Source organism: Falco peregrinus, chromosome 3 (assembly GCF_023634155.1).
Source record: "Falco peregrinus isolate bFalPer1 chromosome 3, bFalPer1.pri, whole genome shotgun sequence".
In the NCBI taxonomy this organism is placed as follows: Eukaryota; Metazoa; Chordata; class Aves; order Falconiformes; family Falconidae; genus Falco; species Falco peregrinus.
The window spans coordinates 59,156,062-59,177,649 of NC_073723.1; the positions used below are offsets into that span (position 1 = coordinate 59,156,062).

Below are 21,588 nucleotides of genomic sequence, written 5' to 3' on the forward strand. Positions count from 1 at the left end.
TGAAAAGCATACAAATAGCAAAACTACTTCAGACATATCTCTAGAACTGAGATACTGCTGAACCCTAATTTAGAAGTCATTCCACAAAATGATGTAGCATAATAGTGCAAAAAACTTGGGTTTAACTTGCTGTGAAATGTGAGAAGGTACTTTCTATTAGAAATGGTCACCTGCCACATTATCATGGCACCTGGTTTTGTGCCATCTGTTGCCATACCTATCTTGCTCTTGAACCAGAAAATGCTAGGGATGCCTCCTGTGTTACAAGAGTGGTATTTGGGTTTAGCAGTGCTTTCTTTTATTTTTAGCCTTGTCATACCAGGTTGTCTTCTGAGTTACTGTCTTCTCTGACTATACAGGCATTACAAGTATATATCCTTAGCACAACATAGACTACTATGTCTTTTATTAAATGGAACCATGATCAGCACAGGAAGATGCTATTGAAGGCTGACTTCTTCAAGGTTATACTGTTATACCAGTATTTGAATCTTAAGCAATTTACCTTCAAGAATTTCTTTTGAAGTGGCTTCTCATTGACACTTTTCCAGTGTTCCTCCTTTGCTTCAGTTTCCTTCATATCAACATAATAACCAACTATGGGACTACGACCAGTATAAACTGGTTCCTTCCACAGTAAAACCAAAGAGTCCTTCCTAACTTCTGTGCATGTGACATCATGGGGTGGCCCTGAAAGGTAAAAGCTGAAGTTGTGATATCAAAACAAATCCCAAAGGAGCTAGTGCAGACTTCAGAAACAAAACCAGACACCATGTTGTACACCTAGAGCTGACATAATATGTACAGCTCCTCTGTATCATATCTAGACCTGATATAAATACAACCCATGCCTATTAAAAAGACTAGCCCAAAAACCAAAAAATCGTTGAGGCTGGTATCTTGATCAAATATTTATGAACAAACAAAACAAATAAGTAATCTCCAAACTCAGGGAAATAAGTTAATTATTAAGCTAATGTGCTGCTTCAAGGACTGCTCTAAAGTCCACTGAAGTCAATGAAGGTTGTTCTCATTCATTTCAACTAGTGTTAAAAGGCCAGCAATCTTGACCAGAGACAAGGGTTGCAGGACCTCATTCTTCTCTGCCCTGTACCTTAGACAGGTATTTATGCCTACCATTTAAACTAGGAAGCAAAGTGGCAGACACAGTTCAGGAGCCAAGCAGGAAAGATAAAGAAAATACAAGCTGCTTGTAAAATGCTACTGATTAAACACGGATTGTTTAATGTATCATTGTAAATGTACTAAATCAAAGTGATGGAGATTCAAGCCTAGGTATGAACTTCAGTGCCCACTGACTCCCCTGGAAACTGAAAGCATTGAGAACTTAGGCAACCGACTGCAGAGCACCCTTGGGCTGTGAGTAACCTCCAGTTCCCACTCAGGATCCTACCAGGTACAGCAATGGTCCATTCTTCACATTTGAAGGGCTGGCTGGGTAGGGAGGGTGTCCCAACCCCAGCCAGGTTAGCAGCAGCCACCTGGAACTGGTACACCATGTTTTCCTTCAGGTTTTGAATCTGCAGAATTAACGAGATGGTACTTATTGACTTTGGATTACGGCTTTAGAAAAAAGTCTCAATGACAATTATTGAACCCATGAGTGTGCTTTTAAGTGCCTGAATAGATGAAAGCGTTATTGACATCATACATAAGGCGATAACTATCTTGGCTTTTCCCCTAATCCACAATGGAGCATACATGAGTGGTCTTGGCATGCTCTAATTGTAACCTTTTTCCTATTGATAGACACTTTGGTAGCCAGGGAGGGAGCAGGGTATTGCTCAACAATCACATTAATCTGTCTCTTAATACAGAGTAAATTCACTTAAGGCAAGAGGTGTCCTCACAGTGGGGTGCAACTCAGTCCTGGCAGTGCTTTTAATTTGTGAAGCAGCTCAACAAGGTTGTAGCTAGCTCTGTCTTTAAATTGGGTCAAGAAGTGATCACAGAACACAGCTGGCACAGAGCTGGTTCCAGCACCAGCAAGCACTGGGGTAGGTCCACCAAGCCCAGTAGGAATGCCATTTGTTGTGAGGGGCTGACTTACAAAAGATCAGACTATGTCTAGAGTAGTGAATTCACAGATGACAGTTGGTGCCAGACTAACAGGTAAGTGCACAGACCATTTTGCACAGACGTTTAACAGAGCTAAATAAATTTGTTATCACAGATATAAAACCCTCTGAACAGCAATCTGTACACTGAATCATAATTCATCTGAATCTGCTTTTGAGGTCTGTTTTGGAAATATTATCTGCACCCACAGCAATAACAGAAATTAACCTCTTACCCTGTACGCCCTTTCACTAATGGCCTTGATGTTGGCTTCCATCCATTTCCCAGGAACTCCATCAACCACTTCACGATAATTCACGTAGTAGCCGGTAATTTCTGTTCCACCAACGACTTTAGGTTGTTTCCATCCCAATACCATCGAGTCACGAACACTCTCAAGTATCGTGATGTCATAAGGTGGAGATGGAGCAGCTGTTTCAATGTGAATAATACATAAATAGGAAGTTATATTTTGATAGTTAGACTGGCATTCAGCTACTGTATTCAGGTGGCTCCCATCCTGCATTTCCTAATTAGGACAATATTTACGTGGTCAAGGGAAATTTCTGGAGCTGAAATAAGAAACGCAGGATAAAAGCTTCCATAAACCAATTGAAGAAGTCTAAACTGCACAGGAATTAGTTTTCAGGATTGTTTGTTTTTTGAGAAGCAAGCTGATACATAGTGAAAAAATGTGTTGCAGTTGCAGCTCTGATGTAAGTGCTCACGACTCGCTTCAAAACTGTGAAGAATGAGGAACTAAAACTAGTATTACAGGAAAAGTAAAAAAAAATGGAGATGCAATGATTTGGTTTCTTTTGCTGAAAACAAACCCTTTTTTCACACATACAATATTTGTTGTATTGATTGTTGTATCTTTTTTTTAAATAGGCCCACATTCTTCCCTTCCGAGAATGGACTTTATCTGTTCATTCTTTTTTTTTGGTTTTTTTCTTTTAAATTTACACACTGTGCAAATTTTATCATTGCACCCATCACATGATCTTACCTTTAGTGGAAGGAAGTGTGATCATAGGCACTGTAGACTGACCAGAAAGGGAACATGTCTGTTACTGGAACTTACATTAAAAAATCTGTGGCATAGTCTCTTTAGTCTCTTTCTTTAATTTCACTTTTTTTTTAACAACACAGAAATCATTAACTTCATCCCAACCCATTTTCTTATAAAGACTTTTCTGTATCTAGTGGGGAAATGCTTGCCCACACCCAATATGTCATGGACCAGTGAAGAGCCCTACTTGTGACCCTTAAGTTCTTTTGATAGAAATCCTACATCGTAGATGTTTCCTTTTCTCTTTCATGTTTTATGTCAGTGCCAGCTAGCCCCAGGTGCCTCCACTTCATTTTCTCTTCAGTGCTTTGCATAAGACTTTTGAGTCTCACTTCAGAGGCCTGGGGAGGAATTCAGTTCACTGGCCAGGTACCAGGACCTATATGAAATTCAAGCCTCCACATTTCTCAGGCACAATGGGTATTTAGGTGTTGACAACATAAAACACGATTTTGTGTGTGTACCTGCAACTTGATAGGTTTTCCTCACTACATATTGCTGTCAGTCAGAGATACAACACAATGTTCATTAGCACTGTGTCTCACAGGATAAGCTGTAGCTTAGGCATAAATCCACAAAGGATCTTCATACATCCTAACAGAACACAGATTTTCATGCTTACCATCCTAATCAAATTTTTTTTCCTTCACACATACATAACCCAGAGGCTAGGTAACAAAACACCTAACAAATTACTGAAGTGACTTAGAAATAATACATTAATATGTAGTCAAGCAAGCTATTAAATTAGTAAACAGATTTGTAGGTTTCGCTTTCAGTAGTCACTAAGTTTGTAAAGTGGTCTCCAATACCATTCCATGCACAATGATCTTAACGGAGCATGTAATTAATGGGTCTGATAGAAGATGCATCACTGGAGAGCGCTTTCACTTGTGGCATGGACAAGCAGAGGTTATAACTGTCTGAAGTGGATGTAACAAAGCAGTGAAATCTATTTATTTTATTAACTCTCACCTGTATCTTTCTTTGTCACTTTTTCCAGTGTCAAAAGATTCCCAGGTCGAGACTTACTTGCCTGCTTAGCAGCAATATTTTGTGGTGCAGATGTGACAGCATCTTTAACCATTTCTCTCATGTTATTGTCTCCTGTTCTCCCCAGTTTGTCAGAGCTACTGGGTAGTGTGTCTTTATTAAATTTAGCATTGCATTTTAGCAAAGCATCTGTGTCAAAGATAGGCTGGGAGGACTCATGCATGCCTTCCCAGCTGATAGTGCAGTCTGTTAGTCCACCAGCTTTACCACTCAGTTCAGGACACACACCATGAAGCAATCCTCCCCCTATAATTGCCAGAAAACAGCAAAGACATTTTGAATTAGAATATATTGTTTTTTCTTCATTTAGTCAACAGAACAAAGAAATGCATACAGTGAACAATACAGCCAAAGTATGACAAATCACAGGTTTTACATACAAAACGTTAAGCTTGCATTCACAAAAATTTGAAATGCACCTAATACCTCTCAACTTGCTCACAAGCAAAGCAGAATAAATATGGAAAGTTAATAGTAATCTACATTGGCTACATTTTTTTTTGTATCAGATCTTCCAAGTCATATTTCTGATCCTTTCAAGATGATTTCATAAAATTGCCATAGGCTGTATCTCTGTGCTCTAAGGCTGTGAGGTACATGGTTTTGATACAAATGAGTGAGGGTGTTGCAGACACACAACTTATTGTGGCTCGATAATCTCATTAATCTTTATGGATTAGTTCAGGCAGTGGTAAACAGAAATAATTAATCAACAAAGGGAGAACACACAGGGTTATAGAAGGTTTACAAAAGACACATTGCACTGATTATTAGATTTAGGTATGGAAACAAATTTCTTAGTAACTGATGGTATATAGGATGTGTGCATTAGAGGTGATAAATACCACATTACAGAATCAGAATGCCATTCCATTTTCCAGGATACCTATGAAGTGAACTTGGCAGTGCTCTCTTACAGTGGTTCACAAGAAACACCTGAAGAAGACTGGATGTTGAAGGTGAACAGTCTACAAGAGTGCAGTGACTGTGAAACTATGACTGTGAGACCATAAGATCTATGGATAAATTATTATTTGTGGATAGCATTGTAAAACAAAACAATTAGTTACAAATAGTTGCTGAAAACATCTTTACTTAATTAAACCCCAACATATTTATAATTGAAAAGAGCAATGGAAAATAGCTTACCAATGGCTGCTTGCACTTCTATAGGCTCTGAATCCTGTGAAAATTCACTGAGCCCCGCTGCATTAACAGCTCTGACTCTGAAAATGTACTTCTCACCATTGACGAGCCCATGGCAAATGAATCTAAAGTAAACCAGTGAAGGAATACTTAGAAAGTATGAAGAATATTAAAAAAACTTAAGAGGAAAATAAAGCATTTCTTCCATAAAATGTATTCTGGTTTCTGAAAACTGAGGATAAACCATGACCCCAGTCACTTAAATGAATGTCAGAGAATGCAGAAAGTATCTAAGCACCTCACACATGCAACAAAGATAATATCTAAAACCATGTCTCTTCAGACATACCATTTATCAACAGTCTTTCCTTCTTAAGAATACACAAGTTTTTGTGTTGCTAGAGGGTCTAACTTACTTCTGTTATTATGTACAATCCATACTTTCTAATGGAAACAATGCAAAAATCTGCAGACATAAGCTCTGTATTTTCTTGTGGGATATCTTCATAACTAAAAGACACCTGTAGCGCAAGTTCCCATAATTCACTTCCAATCATAAATGAAAAATTGCAGTGTTCAAAAAAAATTATAGGGTATTGTGCAAGAGCTATGCAGTGTCTGATTTTTTAATTTCACTTTCTTGCTTTCGTTCATGGCACAATAATCTAAGTCAGACAAACTCTTTTATTAGAATATTTTTTCTACTGGATTGCCTAATGATTACATGAAAAACACTCACCAATTTTCTCTGGTATTCACCCTGAAAACACAAAATTTCCCGAGACAGGAATAATTTCTTTCAGAAAAAATGAGTTTTGGGAATGTAAATACTTTATTTAAAACAACATTTATTTTTCAATAGGTATTTTCAGTGTATTTTATTTCACATTACTTTTATTTTGTTCTGCTTCATAATGTCACATCTTCCACTAGCAATGCTGACATCATGCAATGATGTACAAAGCAAATATAACATGGAAAACAATATTCAAAAATGAAAATTTTATTGTAGTGAAAAAAATAAAACCTGAATCAAAATTTTCAGAGCAGAATCTTCCCTACCCATTCAACCAGACTTTTCCAAATCATTTGCTTTAACTAGGATGTGTGCAGAAAACATATTTCAGAAGATCAAAATATACTGCATAATGCAAACTATGAGCTACAGCTAATGCCTTGAGACTGACTCAGCTAGAATTTACAGACAGCCTGTGCCTGACTGCATCATACATTATATTGCACTGACTAAAAATGCAATGATAGGAACCTAAGCAGTGTAGTAATATCACAGTATATAGAAACTCAGAACAATATTTTTATTTCTACAATGAATAAAGATCACATTTCATATTTTAACATCAGAAAGCAACATGAAACTTCACCAATACTTGATGCAACCACAATATAAATCATAGAAGTATATAATATTACCACATACAACTGTTGCAATATAAATGCACAAAATACTTAAAGGAAATTGTTGTGCTTGTGTTCAAGCAAGTGGGGGTTTAGGTACTTTTGATATACTAAGCATTTACAGTGCCCTTCTAAACAATAAAATTGGTCCAAGGGTATTTAGCAGAGTGTTACTTATTGCGATAAATGTTGTCATGGATAGCAATTACAAATAAGCATAATCAGTCATAACAAACAGGGACTGCTTCTGGATTGACATTAATCCACTTGTGATCAATTTTTGCAGTTACTCCTTTAGACTCTGAAGATTACATCCTCATTCAAATAAAACCAAACCTGATTTAGCTTGCAAAGTTTTAAATCTTGATTATTTCTTCTGACTGCAGACTGAGCTTCATGTCAGTAAGCAATGTGAGTTTACACCCAATATTTAAGAGTGTTCATTAGTATCTTGATAATTGCAAGAGCAGTTAGAAAGCAATATTGTTAGTGTGATATAGTCCACATGTCCTCCTGACATTCTAGATACACAGTCCAGAAATGTTAACAGCAGTCTTCCAAAACAAAGGACTTTGCTTCCAAACATTATGCAGTCTTCCGCATTTGTAACTTCAGTCATTCCTCACTGTACTGTTTTTCATCAAACTGATAGGCTGTAAAACAGCTAGAACTAGTGAGCTGCTTCTCTTTTCTTCACTAGCAATGTACATGTTTCCTTCCCCCTTGACTAATTATTTCTATTATAAGGTTGATTATAAATTCTTTTTGGAGAAGACTCACAGTTTGAAATATGTGTTTGTAATTTCTTATGAACTTCATCTGCAAGAGTGATTCCAGCCTGCTGGCTACCACACAGTGATTAACTCTACTACTACTACTACTAATGGCTGGAAAGCACATCTCTCCAGTAAATCAAAAACTGATGACCATAATTTCCATGCTTAAAATCTGTTACCTTGTGCCTTTCACTGGGTTGTTGTTGCATGGTTCCCAACGGCCAGATCCAACTACACTTGACTCAATGTAGTACCCAACCAGCTCCTTGGCATCTGGGGGCTCTGTCCAAGTGACAACAACAGAGGTATCTGTATTCCTCGTTGGCATAATACGGCCCGGAGCTTTGGGAATATCTGTGGGAGAGAAACAGAAATAAATCAGTGACCAGCCAGTCAAAATTTACAAATAAAATAAGGATGACATTCTATTCTTGATTATATTAGTACAACCAATACAGATTTAACCCTCAAAAAACTCCTCTGATTTAAACTAAGTAATCTGGCACAACAGGACAAGGTCAGTAGGTTCAAGCCTTCGGTGGTGAGCTGCCTCATTTCTCCATTGCCTATGATTCAGGGCATTTCCTTCAAACTACATCTAGTTTATTCCCTTGTGCTGAACATCTGCACTAGAGATGTGATTTGGAGCTTTCTAAAAGGGAAAAAGTTTAGGTGCACACTGAAGATTTTGTGCCTGCAGAATAAGTCAGAAACCAATGCCCCTGCTAAGTGTAAAAGGCATCTAAAGTGTTTTTCAGAAGAGCGGGTTTACTCTTCTAAAAGAATGTAGTTCATGTGCATCAGACTGCTCTGAGAATTCAAACAGTATGAAGTAAACAGAGACAATCCGGGAACTGGCTTGAAATCTGCACTGCTCTTTGGAAATAAATTGCTAATGTAGGTGTAGCTACTGATGCTTTACTGTGGTGAACATCTTGGCTTCTCTTGCAGTGGAAATAGACTCTGCATTCACATAAGTATTAAATTTCTCACTTTTGTTTAACTTGGCAAACAAGAAAGGTTAAACTCTGCTGATGTCTGGGCTTATTTTCAATAAAGACTGTAAGTAAAACAAAACATTTTTCTACTTCCTTGAGTATTCATTTTCTTTCACTATTTGCAGCCTTCGCAGTTCTTGGCATCATTATTTGCAGCTTAATTCCCTTGGTTTGCATCTGTCATTTGAGTATACGTTAAAGGTTCAACAACCAAACTAAAATTATTTTAGCTAAAGGGAATAAGTCACTGGCTACTGTTTATACTTGAATTATTTACTGGGCAGCTATCTGTCTTCGGCCAAAACCATTACATCATAAAATGAAAAGATACCATGGAGGTAATTGAATACATACGACCACACACTTACCAAGTTTGTCGTCCACTACAGTGGCTTCAGTTGCTTCTGAAGGTTCACCGATTCCAGCTGAATTGCAACAGCGAACTCGGAAGCAGTAGGATTTGCCTTCAGCCAAATCAAAAACTGCAAAGCGAGGAGACTTCACAGGGATCTCGGTGTTCACCCTTTGCCAGTCCTCTGTGCCAGCAATGCACTGTGGTCAAACCCAGAAACCATGTTTGGAACAAAAACATCTAAAAGCTGAGTGTCTAACCCAACAGGACATTCTACCCAGACCACCAAATGTATGTCTGCAATGGAGAAGAGGGAGTCATGTTCCTTTTTTGGGCCTTTCCGCAGAATGAATGCATTTCAAAGCTTATGAATCTGCCAAATGTTTACCTACCCCAGAAAACATACATAAAATCTTACTGGGTTTAATATATCAAAGCTAAACTCCTCTCCACCACAAGGAAGTGATGTTGTTATGAACTGCACCCAGTTCTGAACCACTTTCAAAATAAGTTCTGCAGACATTCAACATCATTGAAAGAACAAAATTCTAACATTGCCACATTGCTTCTAGATGTTCATGTCACTCAATTTTTTTGTGGTGGCTTCCAGAATTAATCAGGATCTGCCCTTCATTCTCCAGAAAAAATCAACATGTGCAATTAATTTGTGAATTATTTTTATTTCTGTGGCTAGAAGTTCTACATACTTCGACCATTTATACCATTAATATTAGTGATTAATTTTTGCCTGTGATTTACATTAAGGATAATCTCAATTAATCATTCTGGTTTCTGAGGGATTTCAAATTCTCAGGAGAACATTATCTATGTGACATTAGTGCTCAGTACTCAGCATGCAATATGTTATTACAAAGCTTTCTTATATGGAAACTCAAAATTCATATATTCATCCTCTCTAAGTCTGTTGCTAAGTGAAAGTCATCTTTTAGACCAGATTTTGTAAGAGAGATGAAAAACACATAATGGGAAGATATTTATGTCTCCCTTGATGACACCTCTAGATTGATAGGGAAAAGCATTGATAAAAAAGTTTGTGAGCCATGAGATACAAGTAAAAAAGGTGATGGAATGAAGAATTTTCTAGGCTAGCAGCCAAGCAAGAACATCTCAGAAAAGCAGGACACCAAAATTCAGACTTATGCTGTTCTAGAAAAGAAATTTTGTCATCTTTGTTGAGCTTGTGAAGCAAATGGAAAGTTAATGTAAAGGATAAACATGAAAAGACAGCTGGAGGAGAAAGCACTGATGCCAAGAAACTCTTGCAGAATGCCTCCATCCAAAATGTTAACAATCTGTCCCACCAGACAAGCTTCATTTATACAGATTTTATTTTACATATATATATATATAAATACACATTTTTATATATCATATATATGTGTGTGTGATATATATACATAAACATGTGACTTTGCTCTGTGCTTTCTCATTATGGAGGGAGTCTGACAGCTTGTCTACTCCAGGGTAGGTCAATGACACAATTCATAAAAGGATATTACAGTGTGTGACATGTTCTGCATCTACTTTTCTATTTCCCATCTTTCTTTTCTTCCTGGTTTATCTTAACCTACAGTAACAGTTATCTTGACGGAGTTCTAGTCCTGGCCCTAGTTTGGAAGTCTTAGGTGGAAATGAAAGTTAAGTAAAAGTCCAGAAGAGACGGTAAAAGAAATGTAAAAGATTGCCACAACATGGTTCTGATTTTGTCCAATTTTACCTTTTCCACAAAGTACATGATACCCTCATGGCCCCGCTGTCCTGGAGGTTTCCAGCTAAGCACAACATAGTTCTTGGTGGCTTCAGTAACTTGGAGGTCTGTAGGTGGACCAGGAACAACACCCTCTGAAGAACAGTGGAGAATAGGAAAGGGAACTGGGATTTAATTCCTTCATATTTTTATCAGAATTAGTGCCATTAATTAAATTATAGGAGTATTAATGTACTGTGGCATCTGATATTTTTTTTAAACATAAAGTTAAAAGCCTTCTAAACATTGGTTTTAAACGTCCTTCTAATTCTAAGCATGTTTATTTGTTAGGTCTTGAATAATGAAACCTCACCTTGACAACCAAGTTGTGAGTTATTCAAGGTCAAGTGACTCTCAGAACAACGGACTTTGGGTGTGTGCCAAAGTCTACTGAACTCACTGGGAGTTCTAATTATTCAGCCAGCTTCACATTAGGCTTTTGTAGGCAAAAGGACTGTGTTTACCTGCAGGTTCTTCCTCAGTGACAATAATCTGTCCAGTCCATGGAGCAGAAGGGTGACCTGAAACAAATGTCAGAGGTATCAAGGGAATGGGAGACTTCAAAAACTTTTGAAATAATGAGAAAACTGACTCCTGTGGTTCAAAATTAACATTTGCAAGATTCACATCAGCTCTATTTTTCGTTACTACTGTGACTGTTACTCACATAGTAAGCTAGTTACCCAAACTAGTTGTACGTTTACCAGCTTGAATATTAAAGGCAGCTCAGTGATCAATAGAGCTAGACAATTTAATCCACTGAAACAGCTATTCCTTCCTGAAACGTCACTGAGGTCACCGAGGTGACAAGCAGAGGTATTTGGCTCACTCAGCTCATAGTTTTCAAAGAGTGAACTTCAACTGTCTTTTCCATACCCTATTCACTTAGTTTAACAGCTCACTCATTAAACGAAAAGCCAAATTCCTGCAGGCTGCTCTTTGTCTCTTTTTAACCACTTTCCCTCACATTACCAGCTTTCAAATCATGGGTCACAGTCACAAACAGAAATGGCTCAGCCTGACTCAACATACCCACTTGATATGATTTGGTGGCTCTCTCAGCACCGCTACGTCAGCATATTACTGCAGTTATGCATTCAGCTATCAACCAGGTCAATGCACTTTCAGAGATAATTTTTGCAAATTCTGTTCTCCACCTCCACATGCTTGACCTTATATTGGCTGATCTGTTGGATCATGAAGGATGAGAGGAGGAGATCAGTTTCCACCCTTCCCACCAAGGAGTCTCCTCCAGACTTCAGGTTTCACATGTTTGTCTGAGCACAGTGCTTCCCAGCAGCGCCAAACCTTCTTCCTCTGGCCTTTTGTTTTTCTTTTGAATGGGAACTATGATCATCTGACTGCAGCCTGTAGCTTGCAGCTTTGTAGACATACAAGCTGGGACTGTGGGAGCCCTGTAGCTTGCATGCAATACCCCTTCACACTGCACCATTTTAAATAACAGGACTTCCAAAATTAGTAGAAATAATTGGATTTTAGGCATATGATTTTGGCATATGGGTAGAGAGATGTATTTGGAAGCAAAATGTCTGTGACACAGGAGAAATATCCTTGACTGGCAAAATGTCAGAAAGCAGGGAACTTGGGATCTGTTGGGCTACCCTGGTATTGTACTGATGTTACTGGAAGACTTCAATCATCACATGAGCCCAGAATGAGCCACCCTTGTCTGCGACTCAGAGACAGACTATTCACAGGATCCATTCAGCTATTTTGTTGGCTGAACAAAAGCAAGTCTCTTTAGGCAATTAGCTCTCCTGTGCCTTTTTCCCCCCTTCCTGCAAGTTCGGAGCACAGCACCACAGCCAGCCAAAGCCACTTCAGCCAACAGAGCACTTTGTGCAAAGAGCACCGAGATGATTTCTTCCTGGCAAAGCTGTTTCCAAAGAATATTTTGTTTTTGCATTGCTCCCTCTAGTGGTATTTCAAAGGTTTATGAGTAGATCGTTATATTATTATTTTTTTTTAATTACTTAAACCTCGCAGGTAACCTGCAAAAAGCACATCTTACTTCTAAGCCTGGCTCTGTCAGCAGGATCCAGAGCAGCCACGGGCTCTGACACCCGGGATGGTAGGCTGATGCCAGCTTTGTTCACAGCTCGGACTCGGAAAATGTAGGAACGGCCTTCAATCAGACCAGTGACAGGGAAACGAGCAAATTTCACAGGAGTCTCATTGCACTGGGTCCAGTGGGCCGTGCCAACCTCACACCTGAAAAACAGAAAGAACAAGAGCAGTGCTGGGAAGGGGAAAATGCCGACTTAGCTGGTTCATACCAGTTTCCTCTGCAGCGTTGTATACTGGTGACAGCAAAGCAGCTGCACCCACGGGTCAGGGATGAAGTACCATCTGGGCATGCACTAAATCCCTCACAGCTGCACCCCTTCTTTCCTGAACTGAGGAAGGCGCATGAGCAGAACTCAATTCACTGTTTAAACTCTCCGAAGTATGCTTAAGGAGTGTCAGCTTTAGCATTCTTGGAGTGACATGAATTACATGTATCTTTTACATTTGCCAGAAGGTGACCAGTTCATGTTTCATGCAGTGCTTCACTACATCCTACAAAATGATGGGCTTCATGGGGCATGGAGACCTCCGTTGTGAGTTCTGTGACCAGCCCAGCACACAGATGGCTGTGAATGGGGTTAAAGTCAGTCACGCAGCTGGACCCTGCTTCAAAGGCTGCTGGGGCTGCCAAGGGAGCCTTTGGTTTGGTGGCTGCAGCCACTGCAATGACAAGACCCTGCAAAGTGATGCTGGTCCTGCTGCTGCAAAACCTCACACCTGACAGGAGGCTGTTTTCTGGCAGAAGAGATAACAAGCAGCAGGAAGGGACTGCAGTGACTTCAGCTCAGGCAGCCAGGAGGAGCCTGTGGGGATGGGTTCCCTGTATCCGCAACATGGTCAACAGGAACATGAACTAGCAGCTTGGGAAAGACTTTTTATTGTTAATGAGATACCTGCCAAACTGAATGTTGCAGTGCCTACCCAGATTTCTTGGCATCTGTGAGCATCTCTTTTCTGGGAATTGTTACCATCTTGCTCAGGGTGGTTTTGTGGCTCTGGTTTCTGCTTGGGGCAAAGGATGCCCACGCTTTGCCCCTAGCATTAGCACAGACCCCTCCTGCTGCCTTGGGTTACCCACTTACTCTAGGGTCCTTACTCCAGGTTAGGGGCTAACCTGGCTGAATATTTGGGTGCCTAAATACCTTCAGTGGGATCAAATACTGGAGAGCAGCAACACAGCTTTGAATTTAGGAGCAAATTTAGAATAAAGAAGGTGAACACAAAGGAAAAAGCAAAGTGCCATTCATCTTGAGGTTAGTCTTAGTGCTGACATCCCTCAATAGCCTAGTTTTAAAATGAGATTTTATTTTTCAGAGTCTAGTCCTGTCTTTTGTTTAGGCTTTTTCAATGAATGTGAGAACCATAGCTTAGGTCTAGCGCAGCATAGTTACAGTGGCAACTGACACTCAGAAGTTAGAAAACCATTTTTTTATTATTTTAATTATATTTGAATTGAACGTACTAATGTTAGATTTATTTCACAAAGCAATGACTTCTTTTTCACATATATAATTTATATATATACAACGGCATAATACAGTGGCATATATAAATATATATATATATATATAAAATGTTTGCGGGTTTTTTTAACATGCATCTGAATAAACCCACAGGAACACCATACTACTAATGATGTATTCTGTTACTGACATTCAAATAGATATTAGCAGCTCCGAAGATCATTGCAAGTCTCAAAATACTGACTGAATTTCTTAAACCCCAGGCTTCTGGAATCCTGCCACTGTGTGACACATTGACGTTTCATATTTTTAAAAATTATTTCAAACTCTTATTGTTACAGAGAAAAACACCTACGCGTGACCTGCATGCAGCTTGTCAATCTAAGAGTTTGGAAAACAACAGTGCATAAAAGAAATGTAAGTCCCTTTGGGATAATATTTTGCTTTGTGCTACGTAGTAACTATTTGGAAAGGTGCAGGAGAGCACTGACACAGAAGGAGCCACAGCTGCCTGATGGAGCTGATTCTGCAAGCTACCAACCGCTGCAAAGTCCCAAAGCCTCTCAAGCCCCACAGGAAGCAGCGAGGGCTGAGCTATGCAGTGTCTCACAGAATCCTTTCTATGTAGTTAAATGAAGCAGGACGTAATTATTTCCATGAAAGTTGTATCAGGCCCAGCCAATCTAAACCAAAAAAAATGATTTTCTTCTGGCCAGCAACAAGAATTAAAATAACAAAATGACCATTTTATCTCATGCTTTTCAATGTGATTTTAGATTTTTGAGTTAGAATGAGCAGCAATATAAATTCTCCAGTCTGGCGTGCTCACTGACCTGTCAATGAAATATCCAAGGATGGGGTTTCCTCCATCAACAGCAGGCTGCTTCCAGGAGACAATGACATAATCTTTGTTGGCATCTAAGCACTGCACATCTAGTGGTGCGCCAGGGGCTCCTGGGATTTCAGCGTCAGCATCTGTGAGGATGGAGACATGTTTCCAAATGTGAACCATAGTTCTTTCTCAATTATTAATCTTTAGGACCAAACTCTGCACCTAATGAGCCAAAAAAAGAAGTTCCATTACTGGCTTCAAAAAGTATTTATTTTTATATTGCCAGTGTTTTTTCTAGGTTTTGGGTTTCTCTTTGGCACATTTACAAATGCTTAGTATGTTATAGCATACTGTACATGTAGTTCACCTAGGCATTTTAAACAAAATTAGTAACATGCATTCTGGTTGGGTCACTGTCAGAGACGTAGCTGAATGAAAAACTCCACAGACTGTATATTTACCTGCTATTCTACTTAGGAGAAGAGGCTGATATATTGTCTTACTGCCAGGTAATGGCTCAATCAAAAGTATTCATCCACTGCATATACAACACTGAAAGCTCTTACCTCCACACATGGCCCTTCATTGTTTGTTTTCGCTTACCTATGAACTGCAAAGGTATCAAAACCTTTTGAATTTTAATTATATTACACATACACTATCACTGTGGAATATAACCTCCATAAGAATGAGCATATTGTTCCTTTCAAGTGTTTATCACAAACCTGGGACTGCTGATGTCAAAGGGTCCTGGCTTCAGCTTCTGGACATATCTTATTGAAAACTTTAAAAAACAGAGCACAGTGCTGGGCACTGGGGAATTTTACTGTTTACACAGAGTCTGATTGGTGAGATAGGGTAATTTTCATGTCGAGAAAAATAACCTTTACTGGAAGAATGTATGAAAGATTTTCAAAGAAAAGAGGTGGTTTCTCTGAAGAATAGCACCAATTTGTACACTTACGTGTAGCATTTTTCAAGCCCTGTTGTAAGTTTAAAAGAAGACCTGACTTAGACAAGAAAGATGTATAGATCTGAAGAAAAAAATACTTTGCTAAAAAACCTTTTTCATACATTCTATCTAAACCCTAGACTTCTTAAACAGTATCGGTGTTTCAAGGCATTACAGGATTTTGTACTGCAATATACAGTAATCCCTATTTTTTATGCTTTTGGCCTTCAGAAAAAAAATGGCTTAAGTAAAACAGTAGTCTTCAGAAAAAAGAAACCCACATTTTACACTGTTTCTTCTCTTACAGGCAGAGTAGCATCATATGGAGCTTACGTGCTCTAATTACAGCTAACCTGATGTATTTTTAAAAACAATAACATACAGGATATAAGCAATCCAGATAACAAAATAATAGGAACATTAAGAGCAATAACAACATGCATTTAGTGCTCTCCATATGAAAAGTTTTAGTTGCCCGTATTTACCACTTGATGGAACATGAGACACCACAGTTTCTTTCCAAGACAGACTGGGAAATAGCTGGGACAACCAGCATTGCTGATCAGCCTCCAGGAGGCTAGGATTTCACCCCTGATGGGCTTGCTGACAAATGCTCATCTGTAACCATGGCAGAAGGGTCACACACCCTCTCTAAGTCCATCTAGAGACTTAACAACATGTACTTGATCAGTGCAGTGCTCACTTCCATCTATACACAGGAATTTCTGTGTGTAACACAGAAAGACAACGGCTTGTGCCTAAATACCATAGCTAGCCATTTACAGCAAATCTGTCTACAGTTTAGAAGGAGCAGTGAGGAATATAGTAGCTAACCTGAGACTGTGGGGACATTTTAAGTAGGAATGTATAATATAATTGCTCTAATTAGAATTTGGCAAACACACTGATTGGCTAATAAGATACTCTGGTGAAAGGGATTGTGGGTTTGCAATCAGGTCGTACCTGAGCTGCTGGAAGATGTAACAGGAATGAGGGTGATTATTTATTTATATGGCAGCACAATTTTAAACAAAGCAAGAAAGGCAAGTCCTATTTCTTGTCACAGCTGCTCATTTCAGTAGAGTCTTTCCTCAGGTGATGAAAACATCTGCTCCAGTCATATTTTCTGAGCAGGCTGTTATCTCACACAGCTCTGCTGGACTTGGCAACATAGTACCATTCTGGGCATGGTCTTAGAGCCAAGAATTCCCAGAGCATTTTGAGTTAGCATTACACACTTCAGCTGCTTTTAGCAGCTGGGACAGATATAGAATCAGCACACAACCTGATAGTCATGGCTCCTTTTAAAGAGATATTTCTCTAATAGAAATTCAAGGAAGTTTTTTTGTGGTACAAGCAAACAACACCTGGAGAAATTGCATTTTAATTGTACACTCTGCTGCTTTACTATAGAGAATCACAGAATGGTTGAGATTGGCAGGCAACTCCAGAGATTGTGTAGTCCAACCCTAAGATCAAAGCTGGCTCGGCTAGACCTGGTTGCCCAGGACTATGTTAAATCAGGTTTTGGATATCTCCAAGGATGGAGACTCCACAGCCTGTCTGGGTAACCTATTCCAGTATTCAGTCACCCTTGTATTAAAAAAAGTGTTTTCTTATGTTAAAATGAGCTTTCCTGTATTTTAATTTGTGTCCATAGCCTCTTGTCCTGACACTGGGCACCACTGACAAGAGCCTGGCACTGTTGTCCTTACTCCCTTCCGTCAGGTATCTATACATATAGATAAACTCCCCATAGCCCTCTCTTCTCCAGGCTGAACAGCCCCAGTTCTCTCAGCCTTTCTGCATAGGAGAGGTGCTCCAAGCCTTCAATCACCTTCACAGCCCTTCACTGGACGCACTCCAGTAAGTCATCTCCCTTGTACTGGGAAGCCCAGAACTCAATCCAGCATTCCAGATGAGTCTCACCAGTGCTGAGTGGAGGGAAAGGACAACCTCCTCAACTTGCTGGCAATGCTTTTCCTAATGCAGCCCAGGATGACACTGTCCTTCTTTGTGACAATGGCATGTGTTCACCTTGGCATCCACCAGGACCCCCAGTATCTTTTCCGAAAAGTGGCTTTTCAGCCAGTGAGCCCCAAGCCTATACTGGTGCATGAGCATATTCTTCCCCAGGTGCAGATCTTTGTGTTTCCCTTCCACTGTATCTTTTCCTGCATTGTGCATTACAGACCCCTCAAATGGTGCACAAAATCTTGATCAAAACAGTGTACTTTTGGCTGGCAGTGAGAGGGTTACAAAAATAAATTTTGAAGTTATTATGTAGATTTTTCCTCTTTATGACTTATGTCCAGTACTCTTTTCAGGCTGAAATTGAGAAAGAGTTTTGTTACATCAACACCCTAGATTTCCTCCTCAGAATGCCAATGGTGTCTGGAAGTCTTCTAGCACGTGACACCAATGCATGAGATATACATTCAGTTTTTCCAGAGTTAACAATTGGAAGCTATATTTCTAGAATATATGAATAGAAAATCATTATCCTCTTTCTAATGGGGGAAAAAAAAAAAAAAAAAGCACCTCAAATGTCTAAAGCTTATTTTGCCAGCATGTTTTCCTCATTTTGGTATCCTACCAGTATCCTACCTCGAACGAAGACATAAGCACTGTACTCTTCATAGTAGTCTCCCATCACCACTCGTAGAGTGTAAAGACCTTCATCTTCCTTGTTTGCATGAGTCAGTGTTAATGAAGCTCGCTCCCCACTCCAGTGCATCTGGACCCATTTGGATGGTGTAATAAGAACACCTAGAAATTAGAGAATTTCATTATGAGAACTAGCTGGATATACTAAGGAACAGAGTCCAAATATGAAGACTATATTGGAATAGATTGGAAATACACAGGAGACCATTCTTACTATGCAATTTTCTGTCTTTGAACACAATCATAAATTATAAATCATAAATGTTCTCATGCCAATTTTGTCTTAGTTTTCAATGTGTAACTTCAGAAAGCAACAGCTTTTTAGTCAGCTGTTGCACAACACATTTGTGCAACTACTTAAGAAATGTCTTGTCATATAAATAAATAGTAAAAACTACGTGGGCTATGTAGATGGGCCACATAGATGTTGGAGCTGATCAAAATGCTTCTAATTTAAATATTTTAAGGAAGAAAAAATCCCTAGAAGACATTTTCACAGTGCTTCATCAGTTTTCTAACTGTGGTTCCACTTCAAAATGCTGGATTTTGAAAAACTTTTAATTGAAAAAGAGAAAATGTTACTCTTTGAAAATCTGAGAAAGTGACGATCAAATCATAAAGTTCACATGTGCTGAAATAAGTAAAAATTTACATAAGAGCAGTTTTTATTTCTTCTTGTCAAACTTTCTCACCATTTCTGTACCATTCGATTTCTGGTTTGAAGCGCTTGATATCAGGACTGATGACAACTGTGCAGCCCAGACTCATTGTCTCGCCTTCTCTCCCAAAGGCTACATCAAACTTGTCGACAAAGCTGATTTCAAACCTGGAAGCATAGCCATGAGGGGTAACGCCAACTGTGTAAGGGAAAAAAAACATCTGGTTGGTTACTTTTTCTTTCCTTTTGCGACAAGAGTAGGAAGCAAAAGTACCCAATAATTATGAGTACAATCTCAGGCAAAGTTTAAGGTATAAATAGAAACAATGTATATAAAATCATCATCTTCAGAGGTAATTGCAGTGTTAAATAATCCAAGCCTTTACTATCACAGAGAATCAACTATTTATTCATACAACTCTAGTTCTTGCAGCTAGTTCATTTTCTCAGGGAAAGGCTCCTGCAGAATTTCAAAATTTCAGATCCAGCATTTTATCATAAGGTTTGTTTTATAACTTTAAAAGACTTCTATTTATGATTAATGATTTGTTCAGGCCCAGCTGATCTTTAGCTTATATGGTTCTTCTCTTTCCCTAATTTAATTCCTGCTCCATCTCAGGGCAGTCATGTGTCCCCTCAGCCTTCATTTTCATAAACTAAATAAGCCTTTGGGAGGGCTCTTAATATAAAATTAGCTCCCCATTCCCTCAGGCATTCAGGTAGCCTGTTTCTGTACTTGCTCCCGTATTTATCTTTTCTGGTGCTGTGAGGCCCAAGTTGTGCAGTACTCCAGACAGAATAGCCGAAGTGCCTTACACTTGTACTGAATGTACATGGCACGGGAGCTTCCATGTTTCTTTTGAAAACAGCTCAGCTGGTAAAACCTAGGGTCACATTTTCCTTTTCCACAACTGCCTTACACTGGTGGCTCTCAGTCTTCCTGTAATAAATGAATATATGCAGATTGTCATCTTCCTTTCCCATAACCAAGTCATAAATCCCAAATTATATTGGAAATGTGTGGCCTTGCATTTTGTAATGTGGTACATAATTTTGTTTCTATTGTTTCAGAGCTTTGGTATATAAATACCAGCTAGTATGCCTTTGCAACATATCTCTGATTCTATTTGTGCTGCTACAATAAAAGAAATGTCCACAAGTCTCATCTGTCAAGCCTTTCAACCACAGGGCCCCTAGGGCACTTCACCTGCATGACATACACGGGTGGATTGTCTTAACGTCATGGAAGTATCTATGCAATACTGTAAATCACTTCAAAGTGTGAGTTTCTTACGTAAAACAAGCTACCATTTTTACCTTGATATATCCAAAATATTCAAATTGGATTCTGGCTCTTTGATCTTTTCTACACATTTACGCAATGCATGGAGTCACATAGCTGCAGACAAGAACAATTAAGTCAACTATTCTACTTAGGTGCATGCACCCCCTAGATTTTTTTCTAGGCCATGTTTTACATATTGCAAAAGATGAAGTGTCTCTTCTTTTGACAGATTTTATTCCACAATAAAGTGCAATATTAAAAAATTGTTTCTTATATAATCAAACAGCCATAGTCCTAGAAGGCAGTGTCTTTTTCCCCTATAGGTGAGGCTAACATAATCTGAAACTGTAGAGCTCAGTACCTTTGTAAATCAGACCTGCTTCCTTTTTAAATAATGTTAAAAAATAGTCTGCTTAGTCATTTCTCATAATGTGCAACTGTAAATGGATGGGTCAAACAAACATATGGTGCAACTTACAGCCCAGAGGCATGGAAACTGTTCCAGCATGCAGAAGACTTGGATCAATTTCTCCTTTGTATCCTAGGCAGAAAAAGAACAACTTCAGTCACTATCACCAAGAGGTAAAGGCTCTCTGAGCCACAAAACCAAAACTGGTAATGTGCATCTTAACAAAAAAAAAAAAACCCAAAGGAAATATTTTGCAAACCTACTCTTTACCACAAGAGAAGCATAAGCCGAAATTTCTCCTTTAACATTCATAGCAGAGGCCCGATACTGAGCAGTGTCATCAAAATCACATCTAAAATGAAAGAAAATATTAAGCAGAGCACCCATTTTACTCCTTGTCATGGCCTCTCCCGTTTCAGATTAAAAAAACACTAAGAAATCTAGGCAAAATCTATAAAGAAGTAAAAGCTTGGAAGAAAGACACACTGGACTAACTAGTTAAGTTTTTATCAATGTTAAAAATCCAATATTTGAAATAAATGTCTCTTTTCAAATATCACCTACAGATTTGAAA

At 38.9% G+C, this 21,588-nt stretch overlaps 1 protein-coding gene across 4 annotated transcripts in view; it reads right to left on the reverse strand.

Annotated features, from left to right (window-relative positions):
- The window catches only part of MYOM1 (myomesin 1), an 81,388-nt gene that overhangs the window by 30,936 nt on the left and 28,864 nt on the right, over nucleotides 1–21,588 (reverse strand). For 3 of the 4 annotated variants that reach the window (XM_027785326.2, XM_027785323.2, XM_055799416.1), the window contains 15 exons: nucleotides 21,278–21,366; nucleotides 21,084–21,146; nucleotides 19,355–19,519; nucleotides 18,603–18,764; nucleotides 15,045–15,186; nucleotides 12,693–12,892; nucleotides 11,125–11,181; nucleotides 10,631–10,755; nucleotides 8,909–9,092; nucleotides 7,722–7,896; nucleotides 5,354–5,475; nucleotides 4,127–4,450; nucleotides 2,315–2,511; nucleotides 1,415–1,541; nucleotides 506–690 (listed from right to left, as the gene is read on the reverse strand). In XM_027785326.2, coding sequence (XP_027641127.1) covers nucleotides 506–690; nucleotides 1,415–1,541; nucleotides 2,315–2,511; nucleotides 4,127–4,450; nucleotides 5,354–5,475; nucleotides 7,722–7,896; nucleotides 8,909–9,092; nucleotides 10,631–10,755; nucleotides 11,125–11,181; nucleotides 12,693–12,892; nucleotides 15,045–15,186; nucleotides 18,603–18,764; nucleotides 19,355–19,519; nucleotides 21,084–21,146; nucleotides 21,278–21,366 — 2,317 coding nt within the window. The remainder of the gene's footprint in view (nucleotides 1–505; nucleotides 691–1,414; nucleotides 1,542–2,314; nucleotides 2,512–4,126; nucleotides 4,451–5,353; nucleotides 5,476–7,721; nucleotides 7,897–8,908; nucleotides 9,093–10,630; nucleotides 10,756–11,124; nucleotides 11,182–12,692; nucleotides 12,893–15,044; nucleotides 15,187–18,602; nucleotides 18,765–19,354; nucleotides 19,520–21,083; nucleotides 21,147–21,277; nucleotides 21,367–21,588) is intronic. The other variant, XM_013298412.3, reaches the window with a different exon arrangement.